This window comes from Sinohyriopsis cumingii, chromosome 14 (assembly GCF_028554795.1).
Source record: "Sinohyriopsis cumingii isolate HCF-2022 chromosome 14, ASM2855479v2, whole genome shotgun sequence".
Taxonomy (NCBI): Eukaryota; Metazoa; Mollusca; class Bivalvia; order Unionida; family Unionidae; genus Sinohyriopsis; species Sinohyriopsis cumingii.
In genome coordinates, this window is record NC_142974.1 from 35,659,502 (window position 1) to 35,681,763 (window position 22,262).

Genomic DNA, 22,262 nt, shown 5'->3' on the forward strand with positions numbered 1-22,262 from the left:
TGAATAAGACAAAATAAAAACAGTTGGGGAATCATCAAATTAGTTTGTCACTATTGGCATCATTCATACATATATATATATATATATATATATATATATATATATATATATATATATATATATATATATATATATATTGATCTGATTTTACAGTTGGTTCAATAGGACTTTTACCTGGAGTAGGCATATTTTCATAGGGCCCATTAGGATTTGGGCCTGGAGTAGGCATATTTTCACAGGGCCCAGTACAATTTTTGCCTGCAGTAGGCATATTTTCATAGGGCCCATTAGGATTTGGGCCTGGAGTAGGCATATTTTCACAGGGCCCAGTACAATTTTTGCCTGCAGTAGGCATATTTTCATATGGCCCAGTAGGATTTGGGCCTGGAGTAGGCATATTTTCATAGGACCCAGTAGGGTTTTGGTTTGGAGCAGGCATATTTTCATAGGGCCCAGTACAATTTTTGCCTGCAGTAGGCATATTTTCATATGGCCCATTAGGATTTGGGCCTGGAATAGGCATATTTTCACAGGGCCCAGTACAATTTTTGCCTGCAGTAGGCCTATTTTCATACGGCCCAGTAGGATTTTGGCCTGGAGTAGGCATGTTTTCATAGGGCCCAGTAGGATTTTGGTCTGGGGTAGGTATATTTTCATAGGGCCCAGTGGGCTATTTGCCTGGAGTAGGCATATTTTCATAGGGCCCAGTAGGATTTTGGTCTGAAGTAGGCATATTTTTATAGGGCCCAGTAGGATTTTGGCCTGGAGTAGGCATATTTTCATAGGACCCAGTAGGATGTTGGCCTGGAGTAGGCATATTTTCATAGGGCCCAGTAGGGTTTTGGTCTGGAGTAGGCATATTTTCATAAGGCCCAGTAGGATTTTGGTCTGGAGCAGGCATATTTTCATAGGGCCCAGTAGGATTTTGGTCTGAAGTAGGCATATTTTCATAGGGCCCAGTAGAATTTTGGCCTGGAGTAGGCATATTTTCATAGGACCCAGTAGGATTTTGGCCTGGAGTAGGCATATTTTCATAGGGCCCAGTAGGATTTTGGTCTGGAGTAGGCATATTTTCATAGGGCCCAGTAGGACTTTGGCCTGGAGTAGGCATATTTTCATAGGGCCCAGTAGGAGTTTGGTCTGGAGTAGGCATATTTTCATAGGGCCCAGTAGGATTTTGGTCTGGAGTAGGCATATTTTCATAGGGCTCAGTAGGATTTTGGCCTGGAGTAGGCATATTTTCATAGGGCCCAGTAAAATTTTAGTCTTGAGTAGGCATATTTTCATAGGGCCCAGTAGGATGTTGGCCTGGAGTAGGCATATTTTCATATGGCCCAGTAGGGTTTTGGTCTGGAGTAGACATATGTTCATAGGGCCCAGTAGGATGTTGGCCTGGAGTAGGCATATTTTCATATGGCCCAGTAGGATTTTAGTCTTGAGTAGGCATATGTTCATAGGGCCCAGTAGGATGTTGGCCTGGAGTAGGCATATTTTCATATGGCCCAGTAGGGTTTTGGTCTGGAGTAGGCATATGTTCATAGGGCCCAGTAGAATGTTGACCTGGAGTAGGCATATTTTCATAGGGCCCAGTAGGATTTGGGCCTGGAGTAGGCATATTTTCACAGGGCCCAGTACAATTTTTGCCTGCAGTAGGCATATTTTCATAGGGCCCATTAGGATTTGGGCCTGGAGTAGGCATATTTTCACTGGGCCCAGTACAATTTTTGCCTGCAGTAGGCATATTTTCATATGGCCCAGTAGGATTTGGGCCTGGAGTAGGCATATTTTCATAGGACCCAGTAGGGTTTTGGTTTGGAGCAGGCATATTTTCATAGGGCCCAGTACAATTTTTGCCTGCAGTAGGCATATTTTCATATGGCCCATTAGGATTTGGGCCTGGAATAGGCATATTTTCACAGGGCCCAGTACAATTTTTGCCTACAGTAGGCCTATTTTCATACGGCCCAGTAGGATTTTGGCCTGGAGTAGGCATGTTTTCATAGGGCCCAGTAGGATTTTGGTCTGGGGTAGGTATATTTTCATAGGGCCCAGTGGGCTATTTGCCTGGAGTAGGCATATTTTCATAGGGCCCAGTAGGATTTTGGTCTGAAGTAGGCATATTTTTATAGGGCCCAGTAGGATTTTGGCCTGGAGTAGGCATATTTTCATAGGACCCAGTAGGATTTTGGCCTGGAGTAGGCATATTTTCATAGGGCCCAGTAGGGTTTTGGTCTGGAGTAGGCATATTTTCATAAGGCCCAGTAGGATTTTGGTCTGGAGCAGGCATATTTTCATAGGGCCCAGTAGGATTTTGGTCTGAAGTAGGCATATTTTCATAGGGCCCAGTAGAATTTTGGCCTGGAGTAGGCATATTTTCATAGGACCCAGTAGGATTTTGGCCTGGAGTAGGCATATTTTCATAGGGCCCAGTAGGATTTTGGTCTGGAGTAGGCATATTTTCATAGGGCCCAGTAGGACTTTGGCCTGGAGTAGGCATATTTTCATAGGGCCCAGTAGGAGTTTGGTCTGGAGTAGGCATATTTTCATAGGGCCCAGTAGGATTTTGGTCTGGAGTAGGCATATTTTCATAGGGCTCAGTAGGATTTTGGCCTGGAGTAGGCATATTTTCATAGGGCCCAGTAAAATTTTAGTCTTGAGTAGGCATATTTTCATAGGGCCCAGTAGGATGTTGGCCTGGAGTAGGCATATTTTCATATGGCCCAGTAGGGTTTTGGTCTGGAGTAGACATATGTTCATAGGGCCCAGTAGGATGTTGGCCTGGAGTAGGCATATTTTCATATGGCCCAGTAGGATTTTAGTCTTGAGTAGGCATATGTTCATAGGGCCCAGTAGGATGTTGGCCTGGAGTAGGCATATTTTCATATGGCCCAGTAGGGTTTTGGTCTGGAGTAGGCATATGTTCATAGGGCCCAGTAGAATGTTGACCTGGAGTAGGCATATTTTCATAGGGCCCAGTAGGACTTTGGCCTGGAGTAGGCATATTTTCATAGGGCCCAGTAGGATTTTGATCTGGAGTAGGCATATTTTCATAGGGCTCAGTAGGAGTTTGGCCTGAAGTAGGCATATTTTCATAGGGCCCAGTAGGACTTTGGCCTGGAGTAGGCATATTTTCATAGGGCTCAGTAGGATTTTGGCCTGGAGTAGGCATATTTTCATAGGGCTCAGTAGGATTTTGGCCTGGAGTAGGCATATTTTCATAGGGCCCAGTAGGAGTTTGGTCTGGAGTAGGCATATTTTCATAGGGCCCAGTAGGATTTTGGTCTGGAGTAGGCATATTTTCATAGGGCTCAGTAGGATTTTGGCCTGGAGTAGGCATATTTTCATAGGGCCCAGTAGGACTTTGGCCTGGAGTAGGCATATTTTCATAGGACCCAGTAGGATTTTGGTCTGGAGTAAGCATATTTTCATAGGGCCCAGTAGGATTTTAGTCTTGAGTATGCATATGTTCATAGGGCCCAGTAGGATGTTGGCCTGGAGTAGGCATATTTTCATATGGCCCAGTAGGGTTTTGGTCTGGAGTAGGCATATGTTCATAGGGCCCAGTAGGATGTTGGCCTGGAGTAGGCATATTTTCATAGGGCCCAGTAGGACTTTGGCCTGGAGTAGGCATATTTTCATAGGGCCCAGTAGGAGTTTGGTCTGGAGTAGGCATATTTTCATAGGGCCCAGTAGGATTTTTGCCTGGAGTAGGCATATTTTCATAGGGCCCAGTAGGATTGTGGTCTGGAGTAGGCATATTTTCATAGGGCTCAGAAGGATTTTCACCTAGAGTAAATATATTTACATTGAGTCCACTAGTAGTTTGGCCTGGCAAAGGCATATTTTCATAGGGCCCAATAAGATTTTGGCCTAGAGTAGGCAATCTTTTTATAGGGTCCAATAGGATGTTAGCCTGGAGTATATATATTTATGTTGAGTCCAAGAGGATTTTTGTCTGGAGTAGGCATATTTTCATAGAGCCCAGTAGGATTTTGGTCTGGCAAAGGCATATTTTCATAGGGCCCAATAGGACTTTTGTCTGGAGTAGGCATATTTTCAAAGGTCCCAGTAGGATTTTGGCCTGGAGTAGGCATATTTTCATAGGGCCCAGTAGAATTTTGGCCTGGAGTGGCATATTTTCATAGGGTCCAGTAGGATTTTGGCCTGGAGTAGGCAGATTTTCATAGGGCCCAGTAGGATTTTGGCCTCTAGTGGCATATTTTCATATGGCTCAGTAGGATTTTGATCAGGAGTAGGCAATAGGAACCAATAGGATTTTAGCCTGGAGTAGACATATTGACATTGCGTCCAATAGGATTTTGATCTGAGTAGACATATTTACAGATGATTCAATATTATTTAGGCCTAGTGTAAATACATTTAAATAGGATCCACTAGGGAACACTTGTTTTATATGAGGTATCTATTTTTGAGCATACCTAAACCATATGTATGCAAAATGCACAGTCTCCATGCATGTCATAAAAGGCAATTAATTGTGGCAGAGGTCATGACAGTGCAGTTGGTTAGCATGCCAGACTTGAGATCAAAAGGTCATTAGTTTGAATCTTAGCTTCAGACCAGCACAAGTCAGCTACAGTTGTGTGTCGTTCTGCAATATGTTTGCTTCGAGTGCCTCATGTACAAAGCAAACATGCATGTGTTGCTGTGCTGGAAAACACCAAACCAAACCAATCACTGCCAATTAATAATAAACAAAACTGAAGTGCATTGATCCAAGTTGCTAGTAATATGATGACTATATCTCATATCTATACATATATGATATAGGTTTCCCATATGAGAAAGCCATGTGGGATATCTCTAATCTCACATGAGAATACCTGCTGACCTAAAGGTGACAGGGGATGTCTATTTCAGATTCAACAAATTAATGATTTATTCAGCATTATGATTTAATTGACCTGGGCATTATCTGACACAGGAAAATAGAAAATTAATCAGTCACATGCAATGGTATGAGACTGGAAAATCTCACCCTTGGGTCAGAATCGTTGTGGACAAAAACTTGGAACAGCCTTGTTCCTGTCCCAGGATTCTGTTCTTTGGGTGGGACCGCAGCCCTGTCTCACACCAAAGCATGTGACTGATTCTGACAATCTCTGTATATGCTAGCAGTGGTGGGACAAAAATGGAATAGATTCAACAGAGTCCTGGTTCTTCTCTCAATCCATGATTTTAATAACAAGAAAGCATGTATATATAGGGCACTGGAAATAAAAGGGCACATAAATCCTTTATAATGGAGTAACCTATATATGGGTGAGAATGCTATGAGTACCATATATGCATATATAATATATACAGTTACCTCCCTTTGAGTAACCACCATCTGCCATGGATGTAAAATGAGAGCAAGAGCCAAGTATTCATACAATTTATGGATTTTTTCATTAGTTTTGAAGAAAATTTTGAAATGTGAAATCCACTCATGCTGAAAATGGGTGACATCAATAAATTCCATATTTATAAATACCTGAGTTATTTCTTTTTATAATGTATTTTGAACAGATGTTTTAGATTATTTCAAGAGTGACAAATTCATTCCAAAAGGTTTCTGTACAGAAGAAAATTCTTCTGATTTAAATACAATTCATAAATAGATAAACTCCAAGAAGTAATTCCTCCTTGGTGTCAATAATTGTCAAACTGGTATGTGTACTACGACTGGCAATATGGCACTCTGTGCAAATATACATTTTGCACCCACCCACCTACCCCCACACCTGATCTGTATTCAAACTTTGGATATATTATTCCATCAGAAATAACAACAGATTCTTGTGCCCCTGTTCTTCTCCAATTTGGCTCATCTCTGAAATGGCTACCTGTGGAAGCACACCGCTTGTATATAACTTGCACCTGCAACAGGCTTTCTGCAGTCCAATGTTCCGTTTAGTAAAAGAATTGAAAACTGCTTTGCAAAACTGCCAAGCATCCATGCACAAATAAGTGTACACTATGTACAGATGACTGTCAGACTGATTAAGTCTACAGTAAGTTCAGATGTCTTTCAGACTGATTAAGTCTACAGTATGTACAGATGTCTGTCAAACTGATTAAGTCTACAGTACGTACAGATGTCTGTCAGACTGACTAAGTCTACTGTATGTACAGATGACTGTCTAAGTCTACATTATGTTCAGATGTCCATCAGACTGATTAAGTCTACTGTATGTACAGATGTCTGTCAGACTGATTAAGTCTACTGTGTGTACAGATGACTGACTGATTAAGTCTACAGTATGTTCAGATGTCTGTCAGACTGATTAAGTCTACTGTATGTACTGATGACCAATTAAGTCTTCTGCATGTATAGATGACCAATTAAGTCTACTGTATGTACAGATGACCAATTAAGTCTACTGTATGAACAGATGACCAATTAAGTCTACTGTATGTACAGATGACTGTTGGACAGAATAAGTCTACATTATGTACAGATGACAGATTAAGTCTACTGTTACTGTGCAGATGACTGTTGGACAGATTAATTCTACTGTTACTGTACAGATGACTGTCATACTCATTAAGTCTACTGTATGTACAGATGACTGTTGGACAGAATAAGTCTACTGTATGTACAGATGACTGTTGGACAGATTAAGTCTACTGTGAGAATGTACAGATGACTGATTAAGTCTACTGTATGTATAAATGACCATCCCTTAAATATAATTACCTTCTATAGTACATTTTATTAATAGCAAGATGTCTTTAATAAATATGTATTTTGAGAATGGGATATCCTTTATAGACATGTCTCTTGATATTTCCAGTAGTGTGTCCTTTATCAACATATACCCTTATATCAAAGTGATTTTTTAAAGACAGGCATTTTGATATCAAGGTGCCTATTATAGCCATGTGTCTTGCTAGCATAGTGTCCATTAAGGTTTAATTACATTCTACTGCTGTCAAACTCAAAAGCCATTAATGTGTTAATGGTACATAACGTGATTCTCTTTGTTCGTGATTTGTTTTCCTTTTATCCACTTCAGTTTGCTATTTATGTTCTGCCTAGCAATGAAATGGCAAGTCCATGTTATTATTATTTACTAAGTACAGTCTGCCTAACCAATGAAATGATGAGTCCATGTTATTATTATTTACTAAGTACAGTCTGTCTAGCAATGAAATGATGAGTCCATGTTATTATTATTTACTAAGTACAGTCTGTCTACCAATGAAATGATGAGTCCATGTTATTATTATTTACTAAGTACAGTCTGCCTAACCAATGAAATGATGAGTCCATGTTATTCTTATTTACTAAGTACAGTCTGTCTAGCAATGAAATGATGAGTCCATGTTATTATTATTTACTAAGTACAGTCTGCCTAGCAATGAAATGGCAAGTCCATGTTATTATTATTTACTAAGTACAGTCTGCCTAACCAATGAAATGATGAATCCATGTCATTATTATTTACTAAGTACAGTCTGTCTAGCAATGAAATGATGAGTCCATGTTATTATTATTTACTAAGTACAGTCTGCCTAGCAATGAAATGGCAAGTCCATGTTATTATTATTTACTAAGTACAGTCTGTCTACCAATGAAATGATGAATCCATGTTATTCTTATTTACTAAGTACAGTCTGCCTAACCAATGAAATGATGAGTCCATGTTATTATTATTTACTAAGTACAGTCTGCCTAACCAATGAAATGATGAGTCCATGTTATTATTATTTACTAAGTACAGTCTGTCTAGCAATGAAATGGTGAGTCCATGTTATTCTTATTTACTAAGTACAGTCTGTCTACCAATGAAATGATGAATCCATGTTATTCTTATTTACTAAGTTCAGTCTGCCTAGCAATGAAATGGCAAGTCCATGTTATTATTATTTACTAAGTACAGTCTGCCTAACCAATGAAATGATGAGTCCATGTTATTATTATTTACTAAGTACAGTCTGTCTAGCAATGAAATGGTGAGTCCATGTTATTCTTATTTACTAAGTACAGTCTGCCTAGCAATGAAATGGTGAATCCATGTTATTCTTATTTACTAAGTACAGTCTGCCTAGCAATGAAATGGCAAGTCCATGTTATTATTATTTACTAAGTACAGTCTGCCTAACCAATGAAATGGTGAGTCCATGTTATTATTATTTACTAAGTACAGTCTGCCTAGCAATGAAATGATGAGTCCATGTTATTATTATTTACTAAGTACAGTCTGCCTAGCAATGAAATGGCAAGTCCATGTTATTATTATTTACTAAGTACAGTCTGCCTAACCAATGAAATGATGAGTCCATGTTATTATTATTTACTAAGTACAGTCTGCCTAGCAATGAAATGGTGAGTCCATGTTATTCTTATTTACTAAGTACAGTCTGCCTAAGCAATTAAATGGAGAGTCCATGTTATTCTTATTTACTATGTACAGTCTGCCTAGCAAGGAAATGGCAAGTCCATGTTGTTCTTATTTATTAAGTACAGTCTACTTTGCATTGCAAAGCTAAGTCCATTTTATTCTGGCTTACTAAATGAATTAAAGGATAAATCATAATCTTGTCTTTCTTGCAAGGTGCAAATATTATTACAGATAAAACACCCACTCCCCTTCCTCCAAGCCTCTGACCCTGTCCTGTTTGCTATTACATACCAACATCCATGCTCTGTGGGGAGATGTCTTCTTCTTCTGTAGTTGATTCCTTCACCGATTCTGAAATTAAACATGCAGACTTGTAGCAAATTTTTGCCAATACTAAATACTGAGAATTAAATGGATACATAAATAAAAGAGGTTCCTTGAAAAACTTGATATAAAGAGATGAACCTGGAAACTTATTTTGTGTGTAAAGCAAGGAGGTACATGGGATTAAAACTTTTTACTAATATCTACCATTATAATAATACTGTACATCTGATGTTCGACGAAATATACTGCATTAGTGGTGATATGCATGTTACAAATCGTAGCTTATCGAACAAGCAATACAAGTTGTTGAATGTCTCAGGATCACTTACAGTCATCAACACAAGCCATGGGCAATAACCCACTAGGCCGTTTTACCACCTGTAGCAGCCTGTTTGGAGATTTTCTCGTTTCTCATGAATATGCATAGACCTGCTTAACCAGTCACTGCAAGTGCCAATAAACCTTTAGTGCCGTTGTGATCCAACAACAAGCCAGTCAAAGCCTCTCTTACAAGTACAGTCATTTATCGATTGATAGGACTGGTACTTTCATTGATGCGTAGAAGATTGTTACATTGTTTTGTGGCTGTCATATTTGTATTTATGAGTGTTCATGAAAAATGAGGAATTTTCATTGCAGGCAAATTACCGCCATGGCATGTTCCAATGGCCTTACAGTCAAAGTACTTTAAAAAATTCACACTTTATAAGATTCTTTGTAAGATTATATTATAAAATACCACATGAAGTTTAGACTATTATCCCTGATATAAACGTCACATCTACAATGCTGGTATGAAAATAATTGACAGGGCAAAAGTTACATATTATGTGGGAATTCTGATACAATGTTATATATTTTCTCTGAATTTTGATACAGCATTATATATTTTGTCTGAATTTTGATACAAAGTTTCATACCTTGTGGGAAATTTGATAAAATGTTTTTTACTTTGTGGGAAATTTGATACAGTGTTTTATATTTTGTAGGAACTGTGAGAAACTGTTATCTATTTTGTGGGAATTATGATACACTGTTAGATATTTTGCGGGAATTTTAAGTAAAAGAAACAAATCTTACGGACATCAGAATATTCATTGCTACTGTGTTATAAGATTTCTAAATATTATGCTTTTAGGTGCTTAAAACACAGACTCCAGAAATATAATAAAAACAAAACAGCAACAATCATGTATAATAATGGCAAGATAAAGCTCATACAGACAACAGAAAATCACCAAGAAAGACAAAACATACAATTATTCTGCAAGATTAATAATGTATGAAATGGAATATTATCATGTAATACACACGCAATACACATGCAAAATACATGCAGATAAAGAAAACATAAGACACATGGCATACCAACCTTGCAAGTAATCACTTTACGTGAAGAAAATTTCACTAAATTTCCTTTGAAAGGATTGCTACAAATATACATGGCAGAAATATACCACAAATGAAGCCCTTCCTTTGTTGTTTTATTCTAAGTTAATTGACTGGGTGTGAATGAAAGAAGAATAATCTCTCTGAACACATACAATACACAAGATCTTATCTGAGTGACAAATCAGTCATTACAACTGACCGAAAGTGCAAGGGAATTGAAACTTGTCAAGGAGACATGGGTAGAATACTGTAAGCATTCAAAAAGGCCATGTATAATTCTGCAAAACTAATGATATACCAACAGTAATAAGAAGCAAATACAAAACTGGTAAATATGATCAACAGTGTTTGATTAGGACATTATGTGACATGGTTTCACATCTGGTTGCTATGGAAATATAATGGTCATGATGGGATACAAACTACATAGAGTATTAATCAAATAATGTTAGGAATTTAATATCAATCTAATAATGAATATGAATGTAACAATCATATATCAGTATGATGTATTTGTTGTTGTTGTTGTGGGTTTAACACAATTTTTCATCACATGATAAGCTGTATATAGTAGCCAGTGGCCATTGCATCTGGTAGAGGAAAAACCTGAAGCACAAAATGGGAAGAACCACTGACCAACATACAAATATGAACTCAACAATACACATGTATTTAATACAACTGACCTTATTGAATGGACAGATTGACTCACACAGATGCCAAGGGTGCAGTTTTATTCTTAAACTAATTCTGCCAAGAAGGGACCTACAAAACTTGATATCTGCATTTCAAACAAAACTATAGTAATTCATGGCCTATACTTCAAAATGTGATAGATGGATCAACATTAATATTTGTTATTTATATATCGCACTGAAAAATCCACTGAATGTACAAAAATCACACATTGTATCAATTGAATGTACAAATATCACACATTGTATCAACTGAATGTACAAATATCACACATTGTATCAACTGAATGTACAAATATCACACATTGTATCAACTGAAGGTACAAATATCACACATTGTATGGAATGTACAAATATCACACATTGTATCAACTGAATGTACAAATAGCACACATTGTATTTTCAAGTCATACCTTCAGTTTTTCATTAAATTCCTTCTCAGTTCAGAAAGTTCTCCCCTTTTCTCATTAGCAGGGGTGGGATGTGTGATTATTCTCCACAATTTTCAGTTATTTAAACTTTGGAGATTCTTGGAACTCTGTGTTTGTGTGTGTGTGTGTGTGTGTGTGTGTGTGTGTGTGTGTGTGATTTGGCTTTTTAACATAGCTTTAACAATTTTCAGTCATATCGCTATCATGTTTGTAATGTGGCAGTTTACAATGATGTCTAGTACTGGACATCATGCTGCAGACATGTAGCATGATGTCCCACCCAGTCACATTATCCTGACACCAGGCCAGCCATTCCTAACACCAACCTCTTAATGCTGAGCGCCAAGTGAGGCAGCTGTTAGTACCATTTTTTTATAATTCTTTGGTATGACTTGGACGGAGATCGAACCCACAACCTCCAGCATCCAAGGCTGAGACTCTAACCACTAGGCCACCAGAGCAGTGATTCTTGGAACATTTGAAGGGAAAAAATATAGAGATTATATAGGGATGACTGCAAAACTTGAAATTAAGAAACTGTCTTAAGTCAAGGACAAAATGGTGAATATATATCTTTAGTCAGAAAGCTGAAAATGGAAATATTTTAAAAAAATCCAAACCTTTCCTGACAATTTGCAAGCAAAAGAGGTGTGGCAACTTTCAGAATGCTTACAAGATAGATTAGTCCAATGTTCCAAGCAGTATTATAATACCTAGGTCACTCCATTGTTTTCCCTTGGAAACACTAATTGTTATACAACACCTCTGGCTTGTTTTCCCTCACTTACAATCAAATCTTTTGAAGGCCTGATCATTTCTATAACAATGAGAACTGAAATGTAAAGTAGCAGTGGTATATTGTTTATTTCTTCAATAAATGAATAAATATTTAATGAAGAGAAAGCTATAGCTCTAATAGAAAATGTATGTATGTATGTATGTATGTATGCATGTATGCATGTATGTATGTATGTATGTATGTATATATGTATGTATGTATGTATGTATGTATGTATGTATGTATGTTACTATAATGTAATTGTATGTATGTATGTATGTATGTATGTATGTATGTATGTACGTATGCTTCTATCTATTGATCTCTAGATCTATCAATCTATCGATCTGATAAAATATAATTAGGCTTTCTATTACTATGGTGTGGTATGGGTAATCGGTGGAAGAGAAGAGTAATAGTGTACGATATGCCTGTTTCATGACCTTTCAGGCTCATTAATGACCTTGACATATGAGTTAGGAACTGACTTCTGTGTGATAAGGTTAAAAGTTTCTTCAAAACATCTGCAAGAAAAGACTGACATCCATGATAAGGAGAATGGCTACTAAGTTATAATATCCTTTAACCAAGGGAGTATGACAGCAAATATACATGACACAGTCAAGTCAGTATATTTAACAGTTTTATTGAAATATCTTCATTGATTCAAAGCTTATATCCAATATTACATTGACAGAGAGCACTGATCTATAGTTTCCACTGCTGTGACCTTGACCTTGAGGCAGTGGATATGGCTATGATATTTGATATATTGTCAAGTCATAATACAAAAATGATTAAAGTTTAATGACCATAAGATAGTGTGAGAAAAACCCATGAACAATAATTTTTGTTTTGTATCAGCTAATTTTCATTTTGCTAAAGTTTATGTTTGATTTTAAATGTTAGCTGGCTTTGTAGCACTGTTTTAGAAGTGTCATAATTTTTGGGTCATGTGATTTTGCCTGGGTATATTACATGCCATCTGTCTGTGCAGTGGTGGTTTGTTATGAAGTGTGGGTGTAAAGATGTCTCCTTGAAAGTAAAGCAGTAAAACAACCCATCAGAGCAAGCATATTAGGCCATAGTTCACTGGACAGGAAAGGGCCAGGCCAGGGAACTTAAAATGTGTAGGGACAAGGTCTTTCATTGACCAGGATTCAGGCATTAAGAGGCTTGTCCAAGAAATGTAGAAATCTTGTGGTAATATATATTTTAAACGAAGCTATATTTCTCTCATCATTTCCTACTGTTTGTCTCTCTGTGTGTCAATCTTGATCAAGTAACATCAAGTGGCCATGACCTTGTCTGTGACTGACTCAGCAAGCCAGTTAGCTACACTGCCACCTAGTTGGCAACTCAGCAACACAGTCAGTGACCCGGCTACCCAGACAATCCTGTTGATGACCGAGAGACTCAGTTGATAACACAGTCAGCAACCACAGGACACCCAGTCAACCACTCAGCAACCCAGTGACTCATTTGGTGACCCAGTTGGTGACAAGAAGCCAGAAATAGGAAGGTATCCTGCTGGGGTAGAAATCTGTCACACTCTGGACAGCCAGTCCTCAGACAGAATCAGTGGGGTATCACTCCAAATACAAAGACCTATCTTAAAGAACCTGACATAGGGAGACTCAGGGTAGTGTAGCTGAGGGAGTTTTCGCTACAATAGCTTTAGCGGTTCAAAAGTTATGCTCTAGAAAAAGCAACAAGTTACAGAAATACATTCTTCCATGCAGAAACCTTGACCATTATGCAGGGGATTGGCTATGGTATGTGACACACTGTCATGTGTATCTGGGCAAAATTAAGGAAACTCTTTACAAGCATTGCAAAGTTATGGGCCAGGATAGCAAATGTTAATGGAGGGACAATATCAAAACAACATGTCTGACTTAAAATGCTCATATTCAGATCTGTATGTTTGGCAATGATTCACAATGTTACTGACAGGAAAACTTGATTGGAAAACTGAATGAATTATATAGCATTTATAGCATGATAACATATATTTATAATTAAGCTAGTCCTTTTCAACCCAATTAAGACTAGGATGATGGTCTTCAAGGCAAAATGATTTACTCCCATTAATTAAGGATGATGGCATTACCATTCATATTAAAGAGATGATGATCTCTAATCAGTTAGATTAAAAATAATATCCCATATTCCTAGGTTTAATTATGCATAGTGTTTGCCAAAGAAAATGCATGAGAATCTAACTTTATCTTTCTTCTTTCTTATTATCTCCCACACATGCTGACCGCTCTGGTGGCCTAGTGATTAGAGTTTCCCCCTCGGATGCGAGAGGTCGTGGGTTCGATCCCTGGCTGAGTCATACCAAAGACTTATAAAAATGGTACTAACATATGCCTCACTTGGCACTCAGCATTAAGAGGTCAGTGTTAGGACTGTTCAGACTGGTGTCATAATAATGTGACCTGGTCAGACATCATGCTACATGTCTGCGGCATGATGCCCCAATGCTAGACATCACTATAAACTGCAACACTGCAGACATCATTGCGATATGACTGAAAAACTGTTAAAGCTATGTTACAAATCTAAATCAAACCTGTACAGAAAAATCTCACCAGTTCACATGAGCTGCTCATAAGCTGCACATGAGAACCTTGTTAGAAATGTATGCAAATTGGGTAGATTTTGCAGGCTCATGTGTGCAGTTTGTTAGATCTTGTGAGCCAAGGAAACACTAACCTGATTCTCACGTGTGCAGATTATGCTCATGTGAGAATCTAAATTTTCACATGAGAAAGTAGAACACACACACACACACACACACACACACACACACACACACATGCCAATATTATTTGGATAATCTAAGTAATTTGTATCTTCTTAACCTGTTGAATAGGCAACTGTGTGTCGACCTACCAACACTCAGTCCGTATTGATGTATGAATAACTCTATAACAGCTAATCAATTATTTATGAAAGTTACTGTCATTACTAAATGAGTTAGGACAGTAATTGTGATCTCTTATCAATAATATTGTATCCTGTATTTCCAAGCAACTGATTAGTCTGACTGCCTTGATAAACTGTTCAATTATCTGTCTTTTGAATTAAAACTGTGTGAGAGATGCAATAGGAAACTGTTCAATGATGCACTAAGGATGGAGAGGTACCAGGTCCAGATAAGAGGCAGGGAAGTACCTGACAAAGGGTCAGTTTTATTGGGTTAGGTTTCTCCACTCCCATTTTGTCTGGTTTCTCCACCTCCTCTCACCCCTATTTCTATCAACCATAAAATAATGATTTTGGAATTTGTGGGTTTAATTGTATTATGGCTGGTAACTTAGCAGGATCAAATTTTGATCTTAAAACCCAGCCAGGCCAGGTATTTTGGGGTAGTGCAGTGCAAAATCTGGCTATGTTCAGGTGGCATGGCTGGTTACCTTTCCATCACTAAACTATACCGATCAAAATTAACTGTCTAGCCAATGTGTTTTATGCTTATAAATTCTACCAAGGTTTTCTTCCAAAACTGTCCAATACAAATAAGTTCCAAAATGTTAATACATTTTTTTAATGCTGTGATCTGGAATTCAATTCATGTCATCACCATGTGCATAAAAATATTCTATCAAAATCTAATTTGTCTAAAATGAGAGCTTTTGCACAATATAACAAGCTTTATAGAACAAGTGGATAGGTGGAATGGACTTCGAGCTGACCGCTGCAAGCAGTGGGGGGCAACAACAACAATCACCACCATATCATATTCATAGATATTCATCCATTGTAGACCAGACCATCAATCCACTGGGATATCAGTACTCATGCCTCAGTTAATATTCATCCATTGTAGACCAGACCATCAAACCGCTGGGATACCAGTACTCATACTTCAGTAAATATTCATCCATTGTAGACCAGACCATTAATCCACTGGGATATCAGTACTCATGCCTCAGTTAATATTCGTCCATTGTAGACCAGACCATCAATCCACTGGGATATCAGTACTCATGCCTCAGTTAATATTCATCCCTTGTAGACCAGACCATCAATCCACTGGGATATCAGTACTCATACTTCAGTAAATATTCATCCATTGTAGACCAGACCATCAATCCACTGGGATACCAGTACTCATACTTCAGTAAATGTTCATCTATTGTAGACCAGACCATCAAACCACTGGGATACCTGTACTCATACTTCAGTAAATATTCATCCATTGTAGACCAGACCATCAATCCACTGGGATATCAGTACTCATGCCTCAGTTAATATTCATCCCTTGTAGACCAGACCATCAATCCACTGGGATATCAGTACTCATACTTCAGTAAATATTCATCCATTGTAGACCAGACCATCAATCCACTGGGATACCAGTACTCATACTTCAGTAAATGTTCATCTATTGTAGACCAGACCATCAAACCACTGGGATACCTGTACTCATACTTCAGTAAATATTCATCCATTGTAAGCCAGACCATCAATCCACTGGGATATCAGTACTCATGCCTCAGTTAATATTCATCCATTGAAGACCAGACCATCAATCCACTGGGATATCAGTACTCATACTTCAGTAAATATTCATCCATTGTAGACTACAAGTAGTCTCTCCTTAATAAGTGAAATGTATGTGCTGTTCAAAGTACTTCAGGCTTATTCATAAATGTATGTGCTGTTCAAAGTACTTCAGGCTTATTCATAAATGTATGTGCTGTTCAAAGTACTTCAGGCTTGTTCATAAATGTATGCGCTGTTCAAAGTACTTCAGGCTTATTCATAAATGTATGTGCTGTTCAAAGTACTTCAGGCTTATTCATAAATGTATGTGCTGTTCAAAGTAGTTCAGACTTATTCATAAATGTATGTGCTGTTCAAAGTACTTCAGGCTTATTCATAAATGTATGTGCTGTTCAAAGTACTTCAGGCTTATTCATAAATGTATTTGCTGTTCAAAGTACTTCAGGCTTATTCATAAATGTATGTGCTGTTCAAGGTACTTCAGACTTATTCATAAATGTATTTGCTGTTCAAGGTACTTCAGGCTTATTCATAAATGTATTTTCTGTTCAAGGTACTTCAGGCTTATTCATAAATGTATGTGCTGTTCAAGATACTTCAGGCTTATTCATAAATGTATGTGCTGTTCAAGGTACTTCAGGCTTATTCATAAATGTATGTGCTGTTCAAAGTACTTCAGACTTATTCATAAATGTATTTGCTGTTCAAATACTTCAGGCTTATTCATAAATGTATTTTCTGTTCAAGGTACTTCAGGCTTATTCATAAATGTATGTGCTGTTCAAGGTACTTTGGACTTATTCCTAAATGTATTTGCTGTTCAAGGTACTTTAGGCTTATTCATGAATGTATGTGCTGTTCAAAGTACTTCAGGCTTATTCAAAAATGTATGTGCTGTTCAAGGTACTTCAGGCTTATTCATAAATATATGTGCTGTTCAAAGTACTTCAGACTTATTCATAAATGTATTTTGCTGTTCAAGGTACTTCAGGCTTATTCATAAATGTATGTGCTGTTCAAGGTACTTCAGGCTTATTCATAAATGTATTTGCTGTTCAAGGTACTTCAGGCTTATTCATAAATGTATGTGCTGTTCAAGGTACTTCAGGCTTATTCATAAATGTATTTGCTGTTCAAGGTACTTCAGGCTTATTCATAAATGTATGTGCTGTTCAAAGTACTTCAGGCTTATTCATAAATGTATGTGCTGTTCAAGGTACTTCAGACTTATTCATAAATGTATTTGCTGTTCAAGGTACTTCAGGCTTATTCATAAATGTATGTGCTGTTCAAGGTACTTCAGGCTTATTCATAAATGTATTTGCTGTTCAAGGTACTTCAGGCTTATTCATAAATGTATGTGCTGTTCAAAGTACTTCAGGCTTATTCATAAATGTATGTGCTGTTCAAGGTACTTCAGACTTATTCATAAATGTATTTGCTGTTCAAGGTACTTCAGGCTTATTCATAAATGTGTGTGCTGTTCAAGGTACTTCAGGCTTATTCATAAATGTATGTGCTGTTCAAAGTACTTCAGGCTTATTCATAAATGTATGTGCTGTTCAAAGTACTTCAGGCTTATTCATAAATGTATGTGCTGTTCAAAGTACTTCAGACTTATTCATAAATGTATGTGCTGTTCAAGGTACTTCAGGCTTATTCATAAATGTATGTGCTGTTCAAAGTACTTCAGGCTTATTCATAAATGTATTTGCTGTTCAAATACTTCAGGCTTATTCATATTGCATGTTAAAGTAGCAATGATAAATATATTATGTCTTTAATAGTACAAAACAATATACAGCATTATAAAGAGGCAGCAGTATAATGAGGGGTTTCCTAACAAGGGACCATTGTACTACCACATATACTAACCTATATTTCAACTCCAGCTGCATAATGCAGTGGCAGATCAGGGTCTATGCTGTTTATTCTACTGATTAATCCTAACAAACTGCACAGACCAAGATATGCCAGCACATTATGCAGCAGAAAGTCGGTGTCTGTGTATTTTGCACTGGACTCTTATAAGCAAGTATATGTGGTATTTGCTTTGTGTGTGTGTGTGATTTTGATTTTTAACATTCTGACCCGGCTGGAGTTTTAACCCATGATCTGCATCTGAGGCGGACACTCTAAACACTAGGCCACTGGAGCAGTCCTGTATTTGTTTTGTATGTACCGGTATCTTCGAAGCATAGCATCAATGATTAGGATCAATATTTTGGCAACGTCGCATTTTAAAGAAAGATCAAAAATATTTTAAAGGGAGACCTACAACAATCTGTAATGATATTCTCCTGAATGTAACAAAAAGGCTGTTGAGAATACATTGTAACTTTATCATAACCAGTCTTACCAGTCTTATAACTTTTTCGCTGGTAAAATTAATTAACTATATCAGTTCTGGGGAAAGAAATTGGAATTAGTAAATTATGTTGTATTTTTCACTCAAAGTATTTTCCTCAGAAGAAATATCACTGTCAGATTGTACACTGCATGCATTGCAGATATATATATATATATATATATATATATATATATATATATATATATATATATATATATATATATATACATATGTAGTGATGTAAAAACACATCCTATTTAAGCTATTTCCAAAACTTTATATCGTGCTGATTTTATCTATTTTACTATACCCTGATAAAAACAATTTCTGAAGACAAGGTAATTAAAACAAGTAATATAAGTATGAAAAATTGATTTCACTTATTGATTCCTAACACTGAATTCACAACACTGTTTATGTCATTAAATTCCTTAGGTTTCTAAGAGATTAACAAATTGACATCATACCATGAATCAATTTGCAACAGTATAGGTGCAGTTTTATATGATACCTTAAATGCATAAATTGCATGGAAAATGTACATTTTAGAAGGTACATAAAACTGGATTTTTAAGATATGTATGTCTCTACCTAAACATTAGGAACAGCCAATCACTGAGATTTCAGGTACATCCAACCAGTGATATTAGGTACATCCAACCAGTGATATTAGGTACATCCAACCAGTGATATTAGGTACATTTGGGTCACTGATATCAGACACATCCAGTCACTGATTAATTGAAAAAATGAAGAATTTTTTTTTCTATGTCATTTAATCAGTTTCAATGAGATAAAGAGATATAAAAATACATCTCAGAAACCCATACAGCTTGACCTTAAAAATAAAAATGTACATTTTTATGTTTCTAAATGTCATCATAAATGAGACAAAATTCATTTATTATGACAGAAGCAAAGCTGTGAACAATTAGCATGACTGAAGTCAAGTGTACAAATTTTATTTAGCCTAAATCATCATGGAATATCATTTTCTTCAGGTAATTAGAAGCGATTTTAAGATTTCCACCTGGCAAGTGCCTGTTCAATATCAAGATAGATGCCATTATCTTAAGAATACACTGGGGCCCTGAGTGGCCGAGTGCTCTAAAGCGCTCACCATTACAGATCACTGCCATCTCACCTCTGTCTGCGTGAGTTCGAGTCTCAGGCTCGGCTAATGTTGATACATGAGAAAGCCTGCCAGTAGCTTCTCATGGGTTGGTGGTTCTTCCCGGGATTTTCCAGGGTTCTTCCTCCACCAATTATACTGGCCGCCATGTATAGCCTATCTTGTGCTGAAAAATGGCGTTAAACCCTACAACAACAACAACAATAAGAATACACTAATTCAAATTACTGTTTGAAAAACTTATTCAAATACAGGAGGACTTTTATGCATAGTGGAATCAACTGGTGATATAATGAAACACAGTGGAAAAACAAAAATTGTCCATATTTTAGGCTGGCAGATGGTGCTGGGGGAGTACAGCTGTGTAACTGAGTAATTGTATTGTCCTAAAATCTGTTCTGGGCATTTTGTTGGCAATTGACTGATATGGGTGACACTATAATGTGTGGCACCATAAGGTTCAAAATTATAAATATTTTTCATGAACATAAATATATACTGATCCTACCTAAATTTTACTGATCCTGGCACAGTCTGCCAGTATCAAACAGAAGCCAGTTCAGTTTCTAAATCAACATTTATTATTCATTAACATCAGGTCATAAGAATAACAACCTATCTTATCACAAATATGACTCATTAACAAAGCACCCCTTATGCTTTCATTTTTCTCGAAATATTCATGACAGAAAGTACACATGACTGCCTCTTCTGGTCATACTTCAGGTATTTGAGTTCATTTCCCCAGCATTTCGACTACTTTATTGGTCTTATTTGCAAGCAATCTCTGTTGTCTTCATCTAATTTCTGCTGTTGTGGTGGCTGCTGTGTACCTTGCAAATACTTCCAGTTTACAGCTTTTGCCACACAATACGCTGAATGTTTGTCAATATGATATAAAAATTAAAAGAACATATTCAGGGTAATGCTGGATTATTCCTTGACTTGGCAAACACAACCTTTTCCAATTTGTCAATGCTAGTTTGAGACCCTATACTTTTTGTTAACGTAAGTAATGAAGTCAGTGCTCGGGGGGGGGGGGGGGGGGGGGGAGGGGGGGAGGGGGGGAGGGGGCAGTACACCACACTAGTTCCACCTGTACAAGGACTATTTGACAATAATCAGGCTAATTTACTTTATGACTTGTTTGACACCTGTCCATGCACAATGTCATCATGTATGTTGTACTGCATAAAGTGTAGGAAGTTGGTAGGGAATACCAATTCATGACCACTTCTCAATTGCTATGATAGCAACCAGCAGTAAATTTCACTACTCCAGTGCTTTAGTGATGGCTAGGTTTTAATAACCTGTCGTCAATATCACTAAAATCTAGCTATAATAAATGGTGTTAAAATGAGTGTAGACTGTGTTCATATTAAATAGAAAAAAATCAGAATATGATGGTCTAATAGCTGAAGAAGAAAAAAAAACAACATCCTAAACGATTAATCAGAATACATTTTGCTACTCAAGTACTTTTTTTGTTTAGAAGGCTAGTTTGACAGCTTTGAGAAAGAAACAAGGGAAATGTAAATAATGAATTAGTTTACACAGGAACAAATTCAAATCTACTAAATCACCTGCAATATAAATACCAGCTCACAATGTAATCATGTCAAAATTCTGAATAGTCAAATTGATCACTACAAGTGTGCAACAATACACCCGAAACCATACTCTGATATATTGCGATATTAAACAAACCCAAAATGCAATACATATTTCAGTACTGTAACACTAAATGAAAACAATAAAATTATCACTCGTAACATTTACTACTTGAAAGATATGAGATGTTACCTTGTAAATCTTCAAATGGTGGTCAAATGAACATATAAAATTAACATAAAAATGAAACAAGTCTACAAACACCTGAAAGCATTAATAATATCAGCAAATGAAAATTTCACAGCCATTTCTAGTCTGTCTTTGTATTAAAATTCCAACACTAAACGTTTGCTTTTTTGTTGGGAATAATTTAAAAATCTATAGTTTGAAGAAGAAAAAATTTCGGAAAATTAAAAATCATATATACACACCTGTAAACTAACTTATATACTGAGTCAAGGTTAATTGATATTTAGAACCAAGAAAATGAGGTTAACATAACATAAGCATTTTGATATGACCAACCATGTATTTAACATGAAAAACATCAGATGTGACCGTGGTTCATTTAAACGTTTTGCTCTCTTTTTATTCTTTGAAGCTAAACTATAAATCATAACAGCAGATGTTGTATGCTTTACTGTATGTACATTCTGTGCATTGGATATAAAAATAAA

The 22,262-nt window shown here is 36.8% G+C and overlaps 1 protein-coding gene across 1 annotated transcript in view; it reads right to left on the bottom strand.

The window, feature by feature from the left end:
* Nucleotides 1–22,262, bottom strand: part of LOC149783569 (uncharacterized) — a 194,812-nt gene that overhangs the window by 65,041 nt on the left and 107,509 nt on the right. The window contains exon 11 of the mRNA XM_089931831.1: nt 8,643–8,702. Within this exon, the coding sequence (XP_089787957.1) occupies nt 8,643–8,702 (60 nt within the window). The remainder of the gene's footprint in view (nt 1–8,642; nt 8,703–22,262) is intronic.